We start from the raw sequence: 16,393 nt of genomic DNA on the forward strand, positions 1-16,393 counted from the left end.
GGAAACAAACCAGGATTTGGAGAAACACCTGAATTGAGCCAGTTCAGATTAATACCTCTGGAAGAACTACGTATATGAACGTGGATTTAAATTAGCAAAAGTTACAATCTAATTTTGGTGCAGACGAAAACCAGAAAATACAGTGGTACCTCTGTTTTCGAGCACCTTGGAAGCTGAACATTTTGATTTTCGAACACCGAAAACCTGGAAGTAATTGCTTCCCTTTTCGAATGCACTTCGGATGTCAAATGGCTTCCACTGCCCCCCCCCCCAATTTTCTCCATTGACTTGGCAGCCAGCCCTTTGTGCCTAGTTGTCGAACATTTCGGAAGTCGAACAGTCTTCCAGAACGGATTACGTTCAACAACCGAGGTACCACTGTATTTACACTACTGGTGCATATATATCTTAACATTTTTTATCTGTTACTTAAGCAGTTTCTTCTATAAAAAGCTATATTGCATTCACTCAAAAGTAAACATAATTTGTTCCTATTTTGAAAGACTGGACAGTTGGCCTAGGACATGAACCCATCTGTCCATCTAGAACATCTAGGCTAATATTGTCAAGGAACTGGGATGGAAGGGAGGAATAAGCATGTTTTCTCTACTTCCTTCCAATCTTCCAGGTTGCTACCACATGGTTTTTTAGATTTTTATATTGCTGAAGCTCCCTTTCAGTGAGTGATTCTTACATTGGCTGCCATACTCCTAGAATGGAAGGTAATATAAGAAGGTAATTCACAGGAAACAACCCAGCTAGGTGTTACAGCCTTTTGTGACCCTTATAACATGCTATATGTTTTAACTTTGAGAGAAAGAAGTGGAAAGGATCAAAACAGCTGGTGTGGAAGATATCTAAGGAGAAGATAGCAAATACCTTTAATTTAATTTGTAATTTTAATGTATTGGGTTTAAAATATATATAACTTTTTTTTACTTCCTTGAAGTTTGTGTTTGAGATATTTTATATGAAAATTGTTAAGGCCAATGGCAATAACAATAACATTGCTATGATAATAAAGTGCTCTACATGCGGTTGGTTACCCTTGAAAAGTGTTCTGAAACTGCAACTGCTGCAAAATGCTGTATCCAGGTTGCTGACAGGTGCTCGATACTTTGCTTCTGTCATGCCAGTTTTGTGTGATCTGTACACTGTTTACTGGTGTGTTTCTGGCCCCAATTCAAGGTGCTGGTGTTGACCTTTTGGGCACTGATTACCTTGAGAACTGCCTTTTTCTGCACAGTTCTCCCGACATTGCCAGTCATTTATGCGAAGCCCTACTCTACATCCCAGGAAGCAGAACTAGCAGTAACTACGATTTGGGCCTTTTCCCTCCTGTGCAACACATGTAGAATGCCAGCTTAGATGTGTTAGGTCCACACTATATTGTATTTGTGGCTGGTAAAAATATTAATTAATTTAAAAGATTGTTCTCTCTTTGCTGGTTTATCTTTGTCTTAATTTTAGCAGGATTTTAATTCTTGTTATTCTTTTTATTTATTTTTACATTACACCAATATTTATTTTACTGGGGATTTTATATATTTTGTTCTTTGAGTTTATTTGGAAATTAATTGAGGTATAATTTTTTTTAGAGTTATACAATCAACAACTCTGTTCAGCAACATTTGTTGGTGATGGTGCTGTGAGCTCCTACCAATAGTCCATAATGCCATATCTCCCCTATATATTCAGTGAGAAGTGTGCCTTGGGTGTTCATTCTTACTGTTTTATTACTGATGTGATATTTCCACCATGATCACTCTCTAGTTGAAATGCCACTGCAGAATGATGGCATTTCAGGAATTGGCTGGCTATAACAGTCTATTTGTGGCAGAGCAGTTGGGTTATCTGGGAAAGATTTACCATTGGCTGAACAATATGGCTTCATATGAGATATTAATGGCCTAAAAATGAACTTGGAATTGAGGTAGGAATTGATTAGTTTGTTTAATTTCTATGCCGCTCAATATACTAAAAATATCTCTTAGGTGGCATACAGAAAACTGAAGCAACAACAGACAACTTAAAATATTTCAAAAATACACAGTTACGTACAAAAATGTTACATTAATGCAAATATATATACAGTAGAACCTTGGTTCTCGAACTTAATCTGTTCCATAAGTCCATTTGACTTGCGAAACGTTCGGAAACCAAGACACAGCTTCCGATTGGCACAGGCACCCTGGAAACAATAGCCAACAGCTGCATTGGATGCTCGGCTTCCGAAAAACGTTTGGAAAACGAAACACTTCTGGGTTTTCAGCATTCAGGAGCCGATTTCTTTGTCATCTAAGCCATTTGAGAACCAAGGTTCCACTGTATATAAATCAATATCAGTTCATTTGCCTTTTAACTCACCCTTCCTCTCAGCATCTGGGTTCTCACCCAGGGTCTAAACAAACACTCAATTCACCCACAACAAGAAGAGCTCATGGAAATAGTGGACATCACCCTAATCTTTCACTCTAGACTTGCTTTTTATGGGCAGGCCCAAGGCTCACTTCCTTAGGCTGCACACAGCGGTGTCCCATTGAGCTGCGCTCTCTACACCAATTTCTAGGTATGAAAAATAAAAGAGCCACTGCTATTCTCAACATAAACATGAATGATAACTATAACAGACAAAAGTGAATGTTGCTTTACACAGAAGGAAAAAAGGGAGGGTAACAGAAGGGGAAAGTAAAGAAATTCAGAAGCAAACTTATTACAATAGTCTTGTAGGTTTATGCATCATTTTTCTTTGCCCCCGCCCTGGGAGTGCCAAGCATCACTTGCTGTACCTGTAGTTACTATCTGCCATCTACTACGGATGATGTTTTTGATACACAAAGGAATACTGGTAACATGCCTAGGCCCACACATATTTTAGATGGGGATAAGGTCAGTCTTTTGTCATGGTTGCACGATAAAATTATGGAAAAGGTGTCATGCTGACAGCATGATATATATTAGAAATTATTTTTAAAGGCTTTTCAGATTTATCCTGAAGTGTTCTGTATGCTACATAAGGAGCAGTAAGTGCCTGTGCTCAGTGGAGCCTGTGATACAGCAGTAATTCTTATATCTTAGTTCAGTCATGCAGCCACACGTCTGGTCCAGGGCAACCCTGTTCTTGAGTGCACCAGTCTGGAATGGAAAGGTGCTACATTTCACCTGCAATAGGGATATATTGTTTGCCTCACTTGAACAACAATTGACAATATCTGCATCTTGACATGGGCTCAGTATGAAGGACTTCTTAAACCTTGCGTAAAGTATTGAAATTATTAATTATAACATATACTAATATTCAGTGTTGAAGAATTTTGATCATGAGTTCAGATGACATGCAAAGCCATGACATGGCTTGGCTTAGCACATCACAAGAGTTAAAAAGACAGAGGATGCGAAAAGCAACTGTGAGCTCTTCTCCAGGAGTCTGCATGTGTACACAGCTCTGATAAGCTATAATTTGACTTTCTGTGATGTGGAAGCATCTGAACCCGGAATTTTGGTTTGTCAGTTAACAACCAACTTATATATGATATATGTACAACTGTTATATGTGTGTTTGTTTCTCCCCACCCCCTTCTCTCTCTAGTACTCGTGAGAGCTTAGCTTCCAACACGTCAAGCATTGTTGAAAGCAACAGGCGCCAGAACCCAGCTCTCAGCCCTGCACATGGTGGTGCAGGTCCAGTGTTCAGCTTCCGTGCAACTGCTGACCCGCCAACAAGCGAAACTGAAAAACTGCAGAAACCTGCTAATTGCCTGCAAGCTTCTGTTACAAGTGTTTGATAGTGCTTCTGCCTCAGATCTTCTGTCTCATCCTATACAGCAAAGTTTACGGCGCTGGGACTGATGTTTACGTCTTTTGGAGGGGGGGAAAACCAGGCATCTCAACCGCACAGTTTTTGTGTCTACCTAAACTGTGTTGCTACATAGGCTAGGGACAACAAAGAAATCTTTATTTCAAGGTATTGCTTTTCACATTTTGCGGCTCTGTAGCAAGAGAATAGCAGTAGGGATAATATGTACACTTTTGCTTCACTTAATCGTAACTGAGCACATATATGAAAGTCTAGACACTGTAAGTGTAATCTGCATTTTCAATGTCATGCAGTTGCCAACTTCATTTTAAAATGCCACAGATATGTGATGCCCCCTACCACTGGTTAAACTATTTGCCACAGAGATGGTTCTTTTCCTTTATAAACTGAGCCTTTGTTGAAAGTAAACAGCTAAGGGTCACCTTGAGGGAAAACAATGCGAAATGAGTCTAGGAAAGACCTCAGCTCTACCTGTGAATTATTTATACATCTGTCATTTTCACTGTGAGTCTTCATGACATGATCTTGCAAGAATCCATAGCAAAAGTAAGTCAAAAGAGGTCGTGTTTTTGGGAAGAGGTGGGGAATAATGGAGATGTTATCTATTTTTACTTTGATTTTTTTAAAGTATGAGATGTTTACCTAAAACTTATTTCTTAATTTCCCCTAGTTGAAAGCAGGGATATAAGACTTTGAATTGAAGGTGAGGAAGGAGAAACCTAACTTTGATTGAGGCACATCACTAAGTGATAGAAGAGGTAACAGGTGTTTTTTGTTTTTAAAAATATAAAAGGCAAGTAAAGTGATCACTTTTTTAATGTGTCACTCCAGTTGTTACCCCAAATTATTATTATTATTATTATTAGTATTATTATTATTATCGAAGTAATTTGGAAGAAGAAGAAGAAGTAGAAGAAGAAAAAGAAGAAAGCTCTTTGTGATACAAATGATGAATTATGGCCTGAAGGGTTGATTTCTTTCTATGGAAGGACATATTATATTTTTATTTTATGTAGCTTTTAGAGTGCCTAAATTAGGCTATTGAAACTAGCATACACTGTAGAGAAAAGATTTAGAGACTAATAAACTTCAGGCCTTTTATTGAATTACATTTCTTTGTGAGTAAACATTGTATGGAAATACTTAGTTTAAAAATAATCATGAGTTTTAAATGTGTCCAGGTGGATCGCTGATGAAGAGAGAGATTATTTGTTTGATCTGAGAAAATGAGATATTCATTGATGTACTCAAAAGCTTGCTAAGTTTTTCATCAACAAAGGTTAGTTCAATAAAAGACATCGCGTTACCTCTTTTGTGAGTCTCACAAAGTTGATAGCAGAAGTTCTGTATCCACAGGTTTATTATATCTAATGTGTATGTCCTGAAATTGCTAATCCAAAGTAATCTATTTTTTAAGAAAAGTATTCTAGATTAATGTTTAGAGAGATCTGCAATTTCAAGAGTAAACTTGAAAAGCATAAAGGGCCAAATTCTGCTGTCTGTTATTTATGCAACCCAGTACTGCATAAATTTTGTTTTCAAACAATCATAATGGTGGTACAAGTAGAATAATAAAATACAATAAGAAAGATCAGAAGCAGTGTAAATTGTTGTATGGATTAACATTTACACTTATCTGTCTTTTGTTGATACCCAGGTGATATAACCAAGCATACCATTAAAGACGGTATTTTCATCAGGTACTGGTGATGATTTGTATAACCTGTTCAAGCTTCACTTGTGTTCTGTGTTGTCTTCTGAAAGTGCACTCTTACCTTAAACAGTTTTAAACAGCTTTCAGGTGCTTATTAAATAGCTTTACAAACACTGGGCACAATTGGTTTCAGTTTACACCAGGGTAAATCAGTCCATTGCAAGTCCAGGGCACTCTGGTACATATGCAGGGACTCAGATGTGTGTTTAGTACTGAACAAACTGGAGCTCTTCCTTTAACTTTAGTGCTCCATACATGAAATCCCATTGTGCACACTGAGCCTTCTGGGTCCTGTGAAGCTTTGAGTTGTAGCCCTGCTATCTGGAATAACCAGTGAAGGATCAGGCCTAGATACTTGCTTTATTATCATGTATACATTCTATTTGCTACAAGTAGTGAGATGGCTCAGTGCATATAATGGAGATTATTATGCTGCTTGGTTGGTTAGTTACTTGGCCTCCTGCCTTATAAATACCTTTGAAGCTATGGTATAATAACCTAGAAATGCATTGCCTGACAAATCTCACTCCTTACATAGGTAACTCTGGGAATATTTAATACATGCAGATTCCAGAGTTATTAGGTTTTGGGGAGGAAATTGCTATAACACTATACAGTAGCAATGTGTGGGGTGGTTTTTTGGAGAGATGCTCTGATATTTATAGAATGCATCAATTCACTACAATTGCTGGAATGATATCAGAATTCATAACTGAAAGTAAAAATTAAAATGTCGTATAAAAATGTGAATGAGGAAGATATTACCATGTATGGGAAATATGCTTCCATTAGTTAAGATTATTGAAATGGATACATTAAGCAGTTATACAAAAGACATCATTCCAGTGTTTTAACAATAAATTCTCCCTTGGTTGACATTTAAAGGTCCCCAAAGACGAGCTTTTAAAAGGTCCTGTTAATATTGGCATGGCTATTGGCCAGTAATATGTTTGTGGCATTTTATTAGCGTTAATGTGACTCTCGGAACATGTTATATAAATGAAACTTACATAAAGAAACATTCTTAATGTGCATTCTTTTCAAAAAGAAATATAAAGAAAGTCCATTTTGAGATTATAGACATATACTCACAGGAGTGGAGCTTGAGTGTTTTTGTCACTGTTATCCTGTGATGAAATCATGATGACCTTATATTGCATGGTTGATCATCTATCATCCTTCTAATGTATCAACTTAAAGGTTTACAGAACCAGAATGCGTTGAATCTCTATGTTGTGTTCAACTTTAAAGGGTCAACACAAATCTGTCGGCATTTTGCACACTTGATATGTATTATTATAATACAACATGTTACTTTTATGGTAAAATTCTTTTTTACACATATAACTACCTCCATGAATTTGATGAAATGCAGCAACATGTCTTTTTTTTAAAAGGGTATTGTTAAGAGCGACGTTTAAAACTTTATGAAGAAATAGGCCATGACGTTCTCTTGTGTGTCGGTGCTTGCATATGAAGTCATTTTTCATTGCCATGATTTCCTGTTACTGTATTCAATTGGCTTTTGGCTTTAGTAGTACGAGATTTTATACAAGGGTCATAGAATCTTTTAGATAAACAAAGGGGAGGGGGGGCTCAAATTTGTCCTTTGTCTTTCCATTTCTGCTGAAGTTTCTACCTGGTAGAAAGTCTAGTGTTGCTTGTACTTTAGAAGCCTGTTAAATATATACAGTATATGGAATATGATTGGCAGTCTGGGGCTTAGCAGAAGACACACCGGGTATTTTACTGCCTCCATTTAAACTCTTTGGGCCCTATTCTGCCTTCATTTATGGCAACATATCATGCCAGAGGTTTAGCTTAAATCTTTGCATTATCTGCCTCCCAAGTGGGCCACTGGCGTAATATGCTCTCAGTTTTCTCAATCATGCGCATCTTGGGGGTTGAATACTATAGAGCCCAATATTTTTCACAATGAGATAAATAGTCTGAGATCCTGATATTAGTGTTAATAAGAACAGAACCACCAAATAAGCCGTAGGAGTGTTTTTCCTTTAAACATACAGTAAAAAGAGCGAGGAACAGTTAAGAAAATATCTTCAGAAGCATCCTTTGCGAGGGTGGGGGTGACAAAAATAAGCGCATTGAATGGCAGCTGCCCTTCAAGGCTATGATTGCTCTATAAATGTGCTAGGTATATTTTTAGGGGGTTGTTCAGCTAAATCCATGCCATTATCACTCACACAGAAATACAAAACAAGATTGGAGGAGCGTATTGTTAGAACCTTTTAACTAGTTAAAATAATAATGGCTTTATTGTAGTCAGGGCTGTGAATGTTCTGTACCTAAAAAAAATCCCAATTCTATGGCAAAGTAATCCAGATTCTGTACCAAGAAGAGCCATCTCCTGAGAAATCAATATGTTTTCCCTGCATCAGCTACCTATAGAAGAAGGAGAGGGAGGGAGACACACATAGGATTGAAGCCACACACATCCCAACCACTGGTAGTCGTGTGCAGAGCCATTTAAAAATTTTTAGATTTCCCCTTGTGTATTTTTGAGCCTCTGTTTGCAAAGATTCATGGGATGCTAACTCTCATGCAGGACCCAGATTCCAGTCCACACATGTGCAGTACTGTCATCGACACACGGAATAGATATAGTCCTGATTGTAATAGGCAGATTAGCATAAATAGCTGTGTGGTTTAAAAGCATTCTTGCCTTCAGTAAATCACTAGCCATATCTGTCAATCGGAAGAAGTAGCAATTATTTCCCTCACCACTTTTTTTTGGGGGGGGGCAAAGTTTTGCTATAAAGAGCAGTTCATGAAAGATTGGCAATGCACTTCTACTGTACTTTTTCCTGAAAATCTCAAGCATTTTGCAAACTTAACTAGTAGAAATAAACTCCATTGCAGTCAAATGACTTGTTTCCAAGTCAATGTAGCCAGGTTCCAAACCCTCTCAAATACAGGGTTTCCCTCATTCTACTTGTTTGACTGCCTAGTAACAATGAACATTTGTTTAGTATTTAAAATAAGTTCAGCGTTAACATTACGAAGTTAGTTTCTAAGCTGTCTAAGAAAAGAAACCGTTTTGGAGCCTTCAAGTGGCCCTTACTACAGTGCCAAAATATTTTAACTTCCAGCAACATAGCCATTCTCACTAGTGAAAAAGAACTAAAATTACTACACACAAGAGAAATACTAAAATACATATTTTGAACAAGCCTTTTCCAAATGTGAAATCGCCGAGTTCAGTAAATTAGAGACTGCTGTAGTTTATATTCCTCTCTGCTCCTCCATAGAATATTTCCAACTAATTTCATTAACTTAAATAAATCACTTTTCAGTTATAATCTTACAGATAATCATCCCAATCTAGTTCATTTGATTTATACCCCTCTGCTTCCAAAATGTAATACTCTTCTTTACCCATTAGACAATCAAGGCATACTTTTCTTTGCCTAACAGGTGAGCATCGCAGCATCACTTTGAGAGAGAGCACACACAGAAACCAGTTGCTAAGTGCAAGTTTCTCGTCTTTCGAGCTTGCTCTGCTGGGTTTGGGCAATGGGATGAAATAAAAATATAATGAGACGCCACAGCCATGCTAGTCTTTTGCAGCATAAGTGAAGAGTGTTCTGGTACCTTAAAAACTAATAAATGTATTGTGGCATCAGCTTTTGTGGCCCACAGTCCACTTCATGCACATTCCACAGAGCAGCTGTTAGTCTTTAAGGAGCCATAACACTGTTTTTTTCATTCTAGTTCCACCTTCGCTTTCATTCATGTGAAATTACTAGAAAATACTTAAGCCTCTGTGTTTTAAATTCGTTTCAATATTTCAGTTTTAAGAACATGTCGTGAAAATGGTCCCAGCCCAGCCCAACGGGGGTGTGTGCATAGAGGTGTTTTGTGACATGTATTCACAAAATATAGCATGAGAGGGATTGGTTATCTCTTAAACTAAATATGTTGTACAGCAGGCCTGTCGCTTACAATATTACAGTCTGCCTTGGATCTGCAAGGACATGGGGCTCAAATCTAAAGTGCCTGATAGGCTCAATACATGACTGCTGGTCCATCATTGTTCTGTTGGGGGTGAGTTAGATGGCTTGTTCTATAGTATGGCCACAGCCTAAGTGGGACTATGATGGAAGCATCCCATAGTTGTAAGTATCCCATAGTTCCCATAGTTCATAGAAAATACGGTGACAGTTCCAGCATCATATGACTGAGAGGCAGAGGCCGTGTTAACCACTTTAGAAAAGTTTAAAATAACAGTAGCCTATGCAGCATATACAGTTAGTGGACAAGAATAGTTAATGATATGAAATAAGTTGTTTTGGTCCATCTAACAGTGGCAGAAGCAAAGTACTTCTGTTGGGAGATGGTTCCCAGGTCAGTTTATCATAGAGCCATTGTGTATCATATTCTGCAACTGCCAGACTCCTATCATGCCAAGTATACGATGCACAAACACAAACTCACCAGAGTGCCTCCACTTTGAGTTGTTCTGCATCATAAAGGTACCCTAAGAAACATTAAGCAAACTGTTCTTTTCTCATTGACAAACTCTCACACACACACCCCTTGAAGCTATTCCATAATGATTCACAACAATACTGTGATTAGAGGTTATAGACAGTTTAAAATACATCAGACACCCACCTGTGAGCATGAAAGATAGGGCCCGTTGAATAATTGGCACAGATGTTAACTTCTGTATGAACAGGAGACTTAGATTTAAAGGGATCATAATTCTGCAGGTAACCTGTGAGTGACTGAATGTGGTTGTTGCTTTAGGTTTAAATGAGTTAATAAATGCAAGTGGGACTTACTGTATGCTAGAAGGGAGTTTTGCAACCAAGACTGCCTTGTATAAATGTGTTTGCACTGAAAAAAAAATTAAAATTACTTGGTCTCTGGTTGCTGTAAAGGTCATCCGAACTGGATGTTCTGTTTATATTGTATAGTATTTCATATGAAATAATACAGTTCATGAAATGTCTTCCCTTAACGTTACTGATTTATAACAGCACATTTGTGACATGGTTTTTATTGTGTCAGTGTACCATATTGTAAATGATGATAACTTGTCATGCTTAGTATAATAACTTAAAAGAAAAAAAAGGACAGGGATTTTTGTAAGTCTATATTTGAAAGTCCCTCCATATGGTAATATTGTGTTCATGTTGTTTATGTAGTGTTGTGTGAAATATCCATTTTGGATTGTGTTACTTTTTAAAATATTAAATAACATTTGGTTATATGTTACGTTTTCAAGTCTTTTTTATTTTATTTTGCAAATGCCACTGATGTGAGGAAAACGTGTATGCTAGTTGCGTTTTGTGTTTTCAGTCCATTTTATCATGTTCATGTTATACTTTTTCTGTGTTAGAAACTAAAATGATTTTTGAGCATATGAAGCTGCCTTATAACATCCAATCACGGAGCCATCCAAACATCCACAAGTATGCTGGGGGATAGTAGAGGCTTGTGGGGGAAGATCACCTCCGTAGAGTTTTGTTTTTACTTCTGCAAACCTTGGTGTCCCGTCCCCCCCACCATGCTGCTACCTCACTTTTGTTTCTACTTGGACCCATTTTGACTCCCATGTAGCTAGTACTCATCAACAGAGTTCATCATTAGAAGGAGTGATCAGTTAAATTTTGCTTACTACCACACACCCTGAGAAGGCTAATAGAATCATAGAGTTGGATTATGCCTCAAAGATCAGTTAGTCCAATCTCCTGCTGAGGGAATATATAAAACATTCGTAATGGGTGGCCATTTAGCCTCTGCTGAGATACCTCAAACAATAATATATTCAGTGAATTTCCTTCAGGGAAGGGGAGGAATACAAATAAATATTTTGAAAATGTTTGGTTCAAGAGAAGAGGTAAACTTACAAATGAACTTGTGCACGAGAAGCTTGGAAATTGGTTATAGGCTTAACTAATAACCAGTATACAAATGTTGTTTATTTACATCTTGTCTTTAAAGATGCAAATTCTAACCAAAGTGGCTTACAAGTAAAATGAAAACAACAACAATAAATTCACAAGACAGTATTGTTGCATACATCAGGACTGTTCCCACACGGCAGTTGGTGACATGAAATTGGGTACCTTGAACTGACTCTGAGGGTTTTTGTTTTTGTTTATATATTCTGCAGTCACACATATTACGCTTGATTCCAACTTAGCCTCCATAACCCCACAGTTTCCCTAGGCCTTCTAACCCATATCCTATGTGGGTTGAGGAAACTTTGAAATTTGGGTCAATGCTCTATAATAGGGCATGTGCTTTTTATATTTCGAAATCTTAATTTGATAACAAACCTCTATCATAGCTTATCTTAAGCTGCAGAGCACATCATCTCGGATGGATGTAAAAAAGATTTGAAATTACTGTTATTCTAGAATACCGACTGAGAGCTTAAACTCAATGATTGTTTGTTTTTCTACCTCCCTTTGCAGATATTCTGTTCTGTTCCCTTTTTCTTTTGTGTTGACTTCTTAACAGGCTGCTTCCAGTAATGAAAAAATATTGGACTGGGATGGAATGTGATCCACTCAGCACATCTGGCAGCTGATGCTGTCATTCATTTGAACCCAGTCTTTGTCAGTAAGTAAAGTCTAGCAATGTGCTTGGATGGATGGATGGATGACTTAGTATCGAATTGGACCCTGCTGTTGTAGGTACTGGGTGCACTTGACACAACTTTCTATATTTACAGGAATTAACCTTTGTGACCTATAACTTTAGAACAAAAACAGTGACACTCTTTTCACTGTGTACAGACACCATTTTGTGATGGACTTACTCTGTTTATCTTCAGAGATTTGCAGGTAAGGAATCCCTTTCCCTCAAGTATGTGATATCTTTATGATACTACAAAATATCAAAAAACAAACATCCTGTTTGTCATTAATAACAACATGTTTTAGCTTTGGGTTTTATAAAATATCATTATAGAGCAGAATGTTTTCCCGAACTTGTTTATTTCCCTTATGGATGACTTACCTCGTTAGCTTTAGTTGAGTGATGTATTTTTTCCTCTCATATTTCATGCCATGAAGATGTGGCTTCTGTTAAATCACTTCATTGAGTTATTCTAGCTCTGTGTTGCCCAAACACATTATCTATTCAATGAGAGACAACTAATACCCTTGTCAGCGCAAGGTTTGTTATGACTCCTTTTGTAAACTCTGTGGGGTCCCATATGAATGTAGGCTAGGAGCCATTTTGAAGAGCTACCACCATGCAGCTCTTAGGGCTGCCCTTCTACCTACCTCTACTAACTGCCACCACATAGAACAGCCTTGCCCTGAGGGAAACAGGAAAGAAGTAGGTAAGCACCTTCAAAACAAAAACAGTTGCCTTTTTTGTTTGATTGACGCTTTCTGTTTTTTTATAATTTTATGTAAACTGCTTTGTGAGGTGGACCTGAAAAGTGCTTTAAGGGAGGAGAACAGCAGGGAGGGGCAACAGGAACCTCAGCGGTATGAAGAAAAATCATGGTTTTTAGCTACATTGGTAAAATTAGGTGGGAAATGATCTCGCCTCAAAAGTTGCAATGAGGGAAGCTGAGGAGAATGCATTCAAAGTGAGCATTTCATTCACCTCCATTTGACGCTGGGTAGCAGGAGGACAGTTGAGAGTAACAGAAAAACTGGGGGGGGGGGGGGGCTTACCTAAAACAGACTGAACTGCAAACCAGTATGCTGGACGGAGGGGAACATGTTCCAAAGGGATACATGGCAGACAATGGTCCATAAAAGGACAAAAAAGTTACATTAAAAGAGCAACAATTTAAAGTTTGAATAAATGTGGGAGCTTAACCAAGAAGGGATGACAGATGTGTGTGTAAGTGGAAAAATTATGTGAGTGAAAGTGTATTGAAAGCAGTGTGTCTGTTAAAAAAAAGGAAGAGCTGGTAATTTAGAAAGTTGGAAGAATAAACTCAGTGAAAGAACACATTCTGCAGTTCCATAGTTTTGTGTATTGAAAGTATGTTCACACATTTCCTTCACAAAGGCCCTCCCACATTTCCAATAACATTTGAGTGCCATATGTATACTCATATATGAGTATACCCTCTGCATACTCATGTTTATACCAGGTCCAGTAAACATTATGCATCCATTTCTTCTTAACAGTGAATAGATGCCTTAGTTGAGCCTAGACATGTAGGCCCCATTTTCACTCATATCCTCTGCAATTTGTGCAGCCTAACATGTTGAGGCAATGTGTGAACGAGCCCCAAATCCATCTCAATATGTATTAAATATAAAGAATTGGAAGACATAACTTGGATGAGTGATGTTATCACTGGCTTCACTCCATTGCTCTTAATGCCTCTTTTCCAACCTTCAAATAGTTCGGCTTTCGCCCTTCATGTATAATCCCTGCTTTCCAACCAAGTTGAAATTCCCACCCCCCGTTTTAATTATGCCTGGTTTTCTGCATGTTAGAAAGTAAATTATGATCCCGCTAGCCCTTGACCAAATATTACCATACCTGATACTCTTGGTTCTTCATAGAATATACTGATGCCCAAAATTCCATAGGAAGTCTGAAAATGAGTTGACTTCAAGTTTGCTTTTACAGTGGTGCCTCGCAAGACGAAAAGAATCCATTCCGGGAGTCTTTTCGTCTTGCGGTTTTTTCGTCTTGCAAAGCAAGCCCATTGACGGAGTAGCGCTATTAGCGCTATTGACATTTTAAGAGCTAAAAACGGCTTTTTAAGGGGTGGGGGATTAGCGGTTTTGCTGCTAAAATGCTTTTAGCAGCTTAGCAATTCAGAATAAGGGGTTTTGGAGCAAAAAAAAAAAATTCAAACTTTTTCGTCATTTTTCGTCTTGCGAAGCAAGCCCATAGGGAAATTCGTCTTGCGAAGCACCTCTGCAGACGGAAAACCCTTTCGTCTTGCGGGTTTTCCGTCTTACGAGGCATTCGTCTTGCGGGGCACCACTGTATGTCCTTCTTGTTCAGGGAGCTAATATAAAATCCTGGATATGAAAGTGTGTGTCTCTAGTTCAGGCTTTCTCAACCTCGGCCCTCCAGATGTTTTGAGACTGCAATTCTCATCATCCCTGACCACTGGTCCTGCTAGCTAGGGATTATGGGAGTTGTAGGCCAAAAACACCTGGAGAGCCGAGGTTGAGGAAGCCTGCTCTAGTTCCTTAAAAATAAATTGCTGAAACCAGACAGTGGTCATTCTTGAACTGTTATAAGTAGCCAGTCAGAGTCGGCTTTCCTGTTACATCTCATATTGGCACTGCTTCCAGTCTCTTCATGTTGTTATCCTCTCCCCCTCTCTAAAAGCATGTTGGTGCCATTAGAATAATAACTACAGTACTTTAAATTTAGAGTATTGCTTTTCAGACTGCTTTTATCAGAGAGAGAAACCTTTCTTTGTGTGCTAACTTTAAATGTATTTGAATTTTAAATATAGAAGGATAGGCCTAGGTAAGGCCAGAAGAGGGAGCTCTGAGGTAAAAAAAAAAAGGGAAGTAGAGCTATATAATAAGCAAGGAAATTCTCATCTTGTCTCTGAGCACTAGCCTGACATACATACATATATGTAAGCAATATACTGTTGTTTTCAGGACCTAATGCAGTATTCATTACCAAAAGCAGGGTGCCCTCAAGCATCCCCCTTGTGTTTACCAATGCTCCCCCCCTCCTGTTTTTAAATTTTTAAATAAGGTGGGGTTTGAAGGTTTCTTCCGATTCTCTGATGGGGAGGAGAGTTACACACACAAACCTACCATTCAGCGTTACTGTTTTTTACAATTGGGGATGTGTAGATATACTTTTAGAATTTGATTATAAAATGAGCACAATGTCTACGATTCTATTTAAAACAGAGCAAAGCCTTTACCGCTACCCCAACCCCCCGCTGCTGCACACAAGCATTTTCAACTTGTTCATTTCATACAGCTGTAGAGCTCATACATGCCATGGAAAGGAAACGGCAAATGATTCGAAATTTAATTGTACTGTAAAGACTTAGGTTAACTTAAGTTATTTCTCATTTTCCACATTTATGTCCTTGTTTGACAAAAAAAAAAAACACGGCTATCATTCATTAAGCTGGTGAATAATCAGAATAACCCTCCAACACTGTTGACAATTTATTTTCTATTAAGTAGGGTAGCCAACCAGAAAGAAAGGAAAAAAAACCAAAGGGGGGGGGGGAGAGAATCAGCATTTGATCTCTGGGCAAGGTGCCAGAATTATTTGTGTAGATGCTGCAAATATTGGCAGATCGCCTCCAAAAAATAGAAGAAAAGTTGCAGAGGGATCTTTACATTATTAGTGTGCATGCTTCACCTACACGCATACTAAGCTAGATGAACAGCAAGCTGTTTTACATGCCAGCTCATGCAAGACTGCAGCAGGGGACATGTGCGGTTGTTCTGTGGTCACACTTCATAGGCTATATTGTACTGAGAGAGGTTGGGAATCGGAAGCAGGTGACAGAGAAACACAGTAGCATGGAAGTGGCAATTGCTCTGACACTCACTTTTCTGGATATGCTCAGACAAGCTAAGCCTACCATAACTGCCAACACCAGAATTAACAGACAGCTTTTGCTACTCCTTCTACCTCCTTGTACAGTGCTTTGAAATTTGCCAGACTCTTCCTCTAAACTTGCCTAAATTCTGGCTCCTGGCCACACCCATGTACCAGAAAGTTTTAAATCAAGACTTGGTAACCAATTTTTAGTATTTCTTGTAAACCACTTACAGGTTTTATAACAATCAAGCAGTGTATAAATTATAAAGGGGAAGGAAAAACCCTACCACTGAGGGTCAAAGTAGAAGTGATGCTAAATGTATCTTTACACTTCAGATGCTTGATTTTTTAATAATTCAAATAGCTCA

The 16,393-nt window shown here is 38.2% G+C and overlaps 1 protein-coding gene across 7 annotated transcripts in view; it reads left to right on the forward strand.

The window, feature by feature from the left end:
* STOX2 (storkhead box 2) overlaps positions 1-10,767 on the forward strand; it is a 134,030-nt gene extending 123,263 nt beyond the window's left edge. For 4 of the 7 annotated variants that reach the window (XM_083458100.1, XM_083458103.1, XM_083458101.1 and 1 more), the window contains exon 4: positions 3,590-10,767. In XM_083458100.1, the coding sequence (XP_083314226.1) occupies positions 3,590-3,785 (196 nt within the window). In that variant the 3' untranslated portion in view covers positions 3,786-10,767. The remainder of the gene's footprint in view (positions 1-3,589) is intronic. The other 3 variants (XR_014515343.1, XR_014515344.1, XR_014515345.1) reach the window with 1 other exon arrangement.
* The last annotated feature ends 5,626 nt before the right edge of the window (positions 10,768-16,393 follow it).

The sequence above is a fragment of the Podarcis tiliguerta genome (assembly GCF_965153285.1).
Source record: "Podarcis tiliguerta genome assembly, chromosome: 9".
Taxonomy (NCBI): Eukaryota; Metazoa; Chordata; class Lepidosauria; order Squamata; family Lacertidae; genus Podarcis; species Podarcis tiliguerta.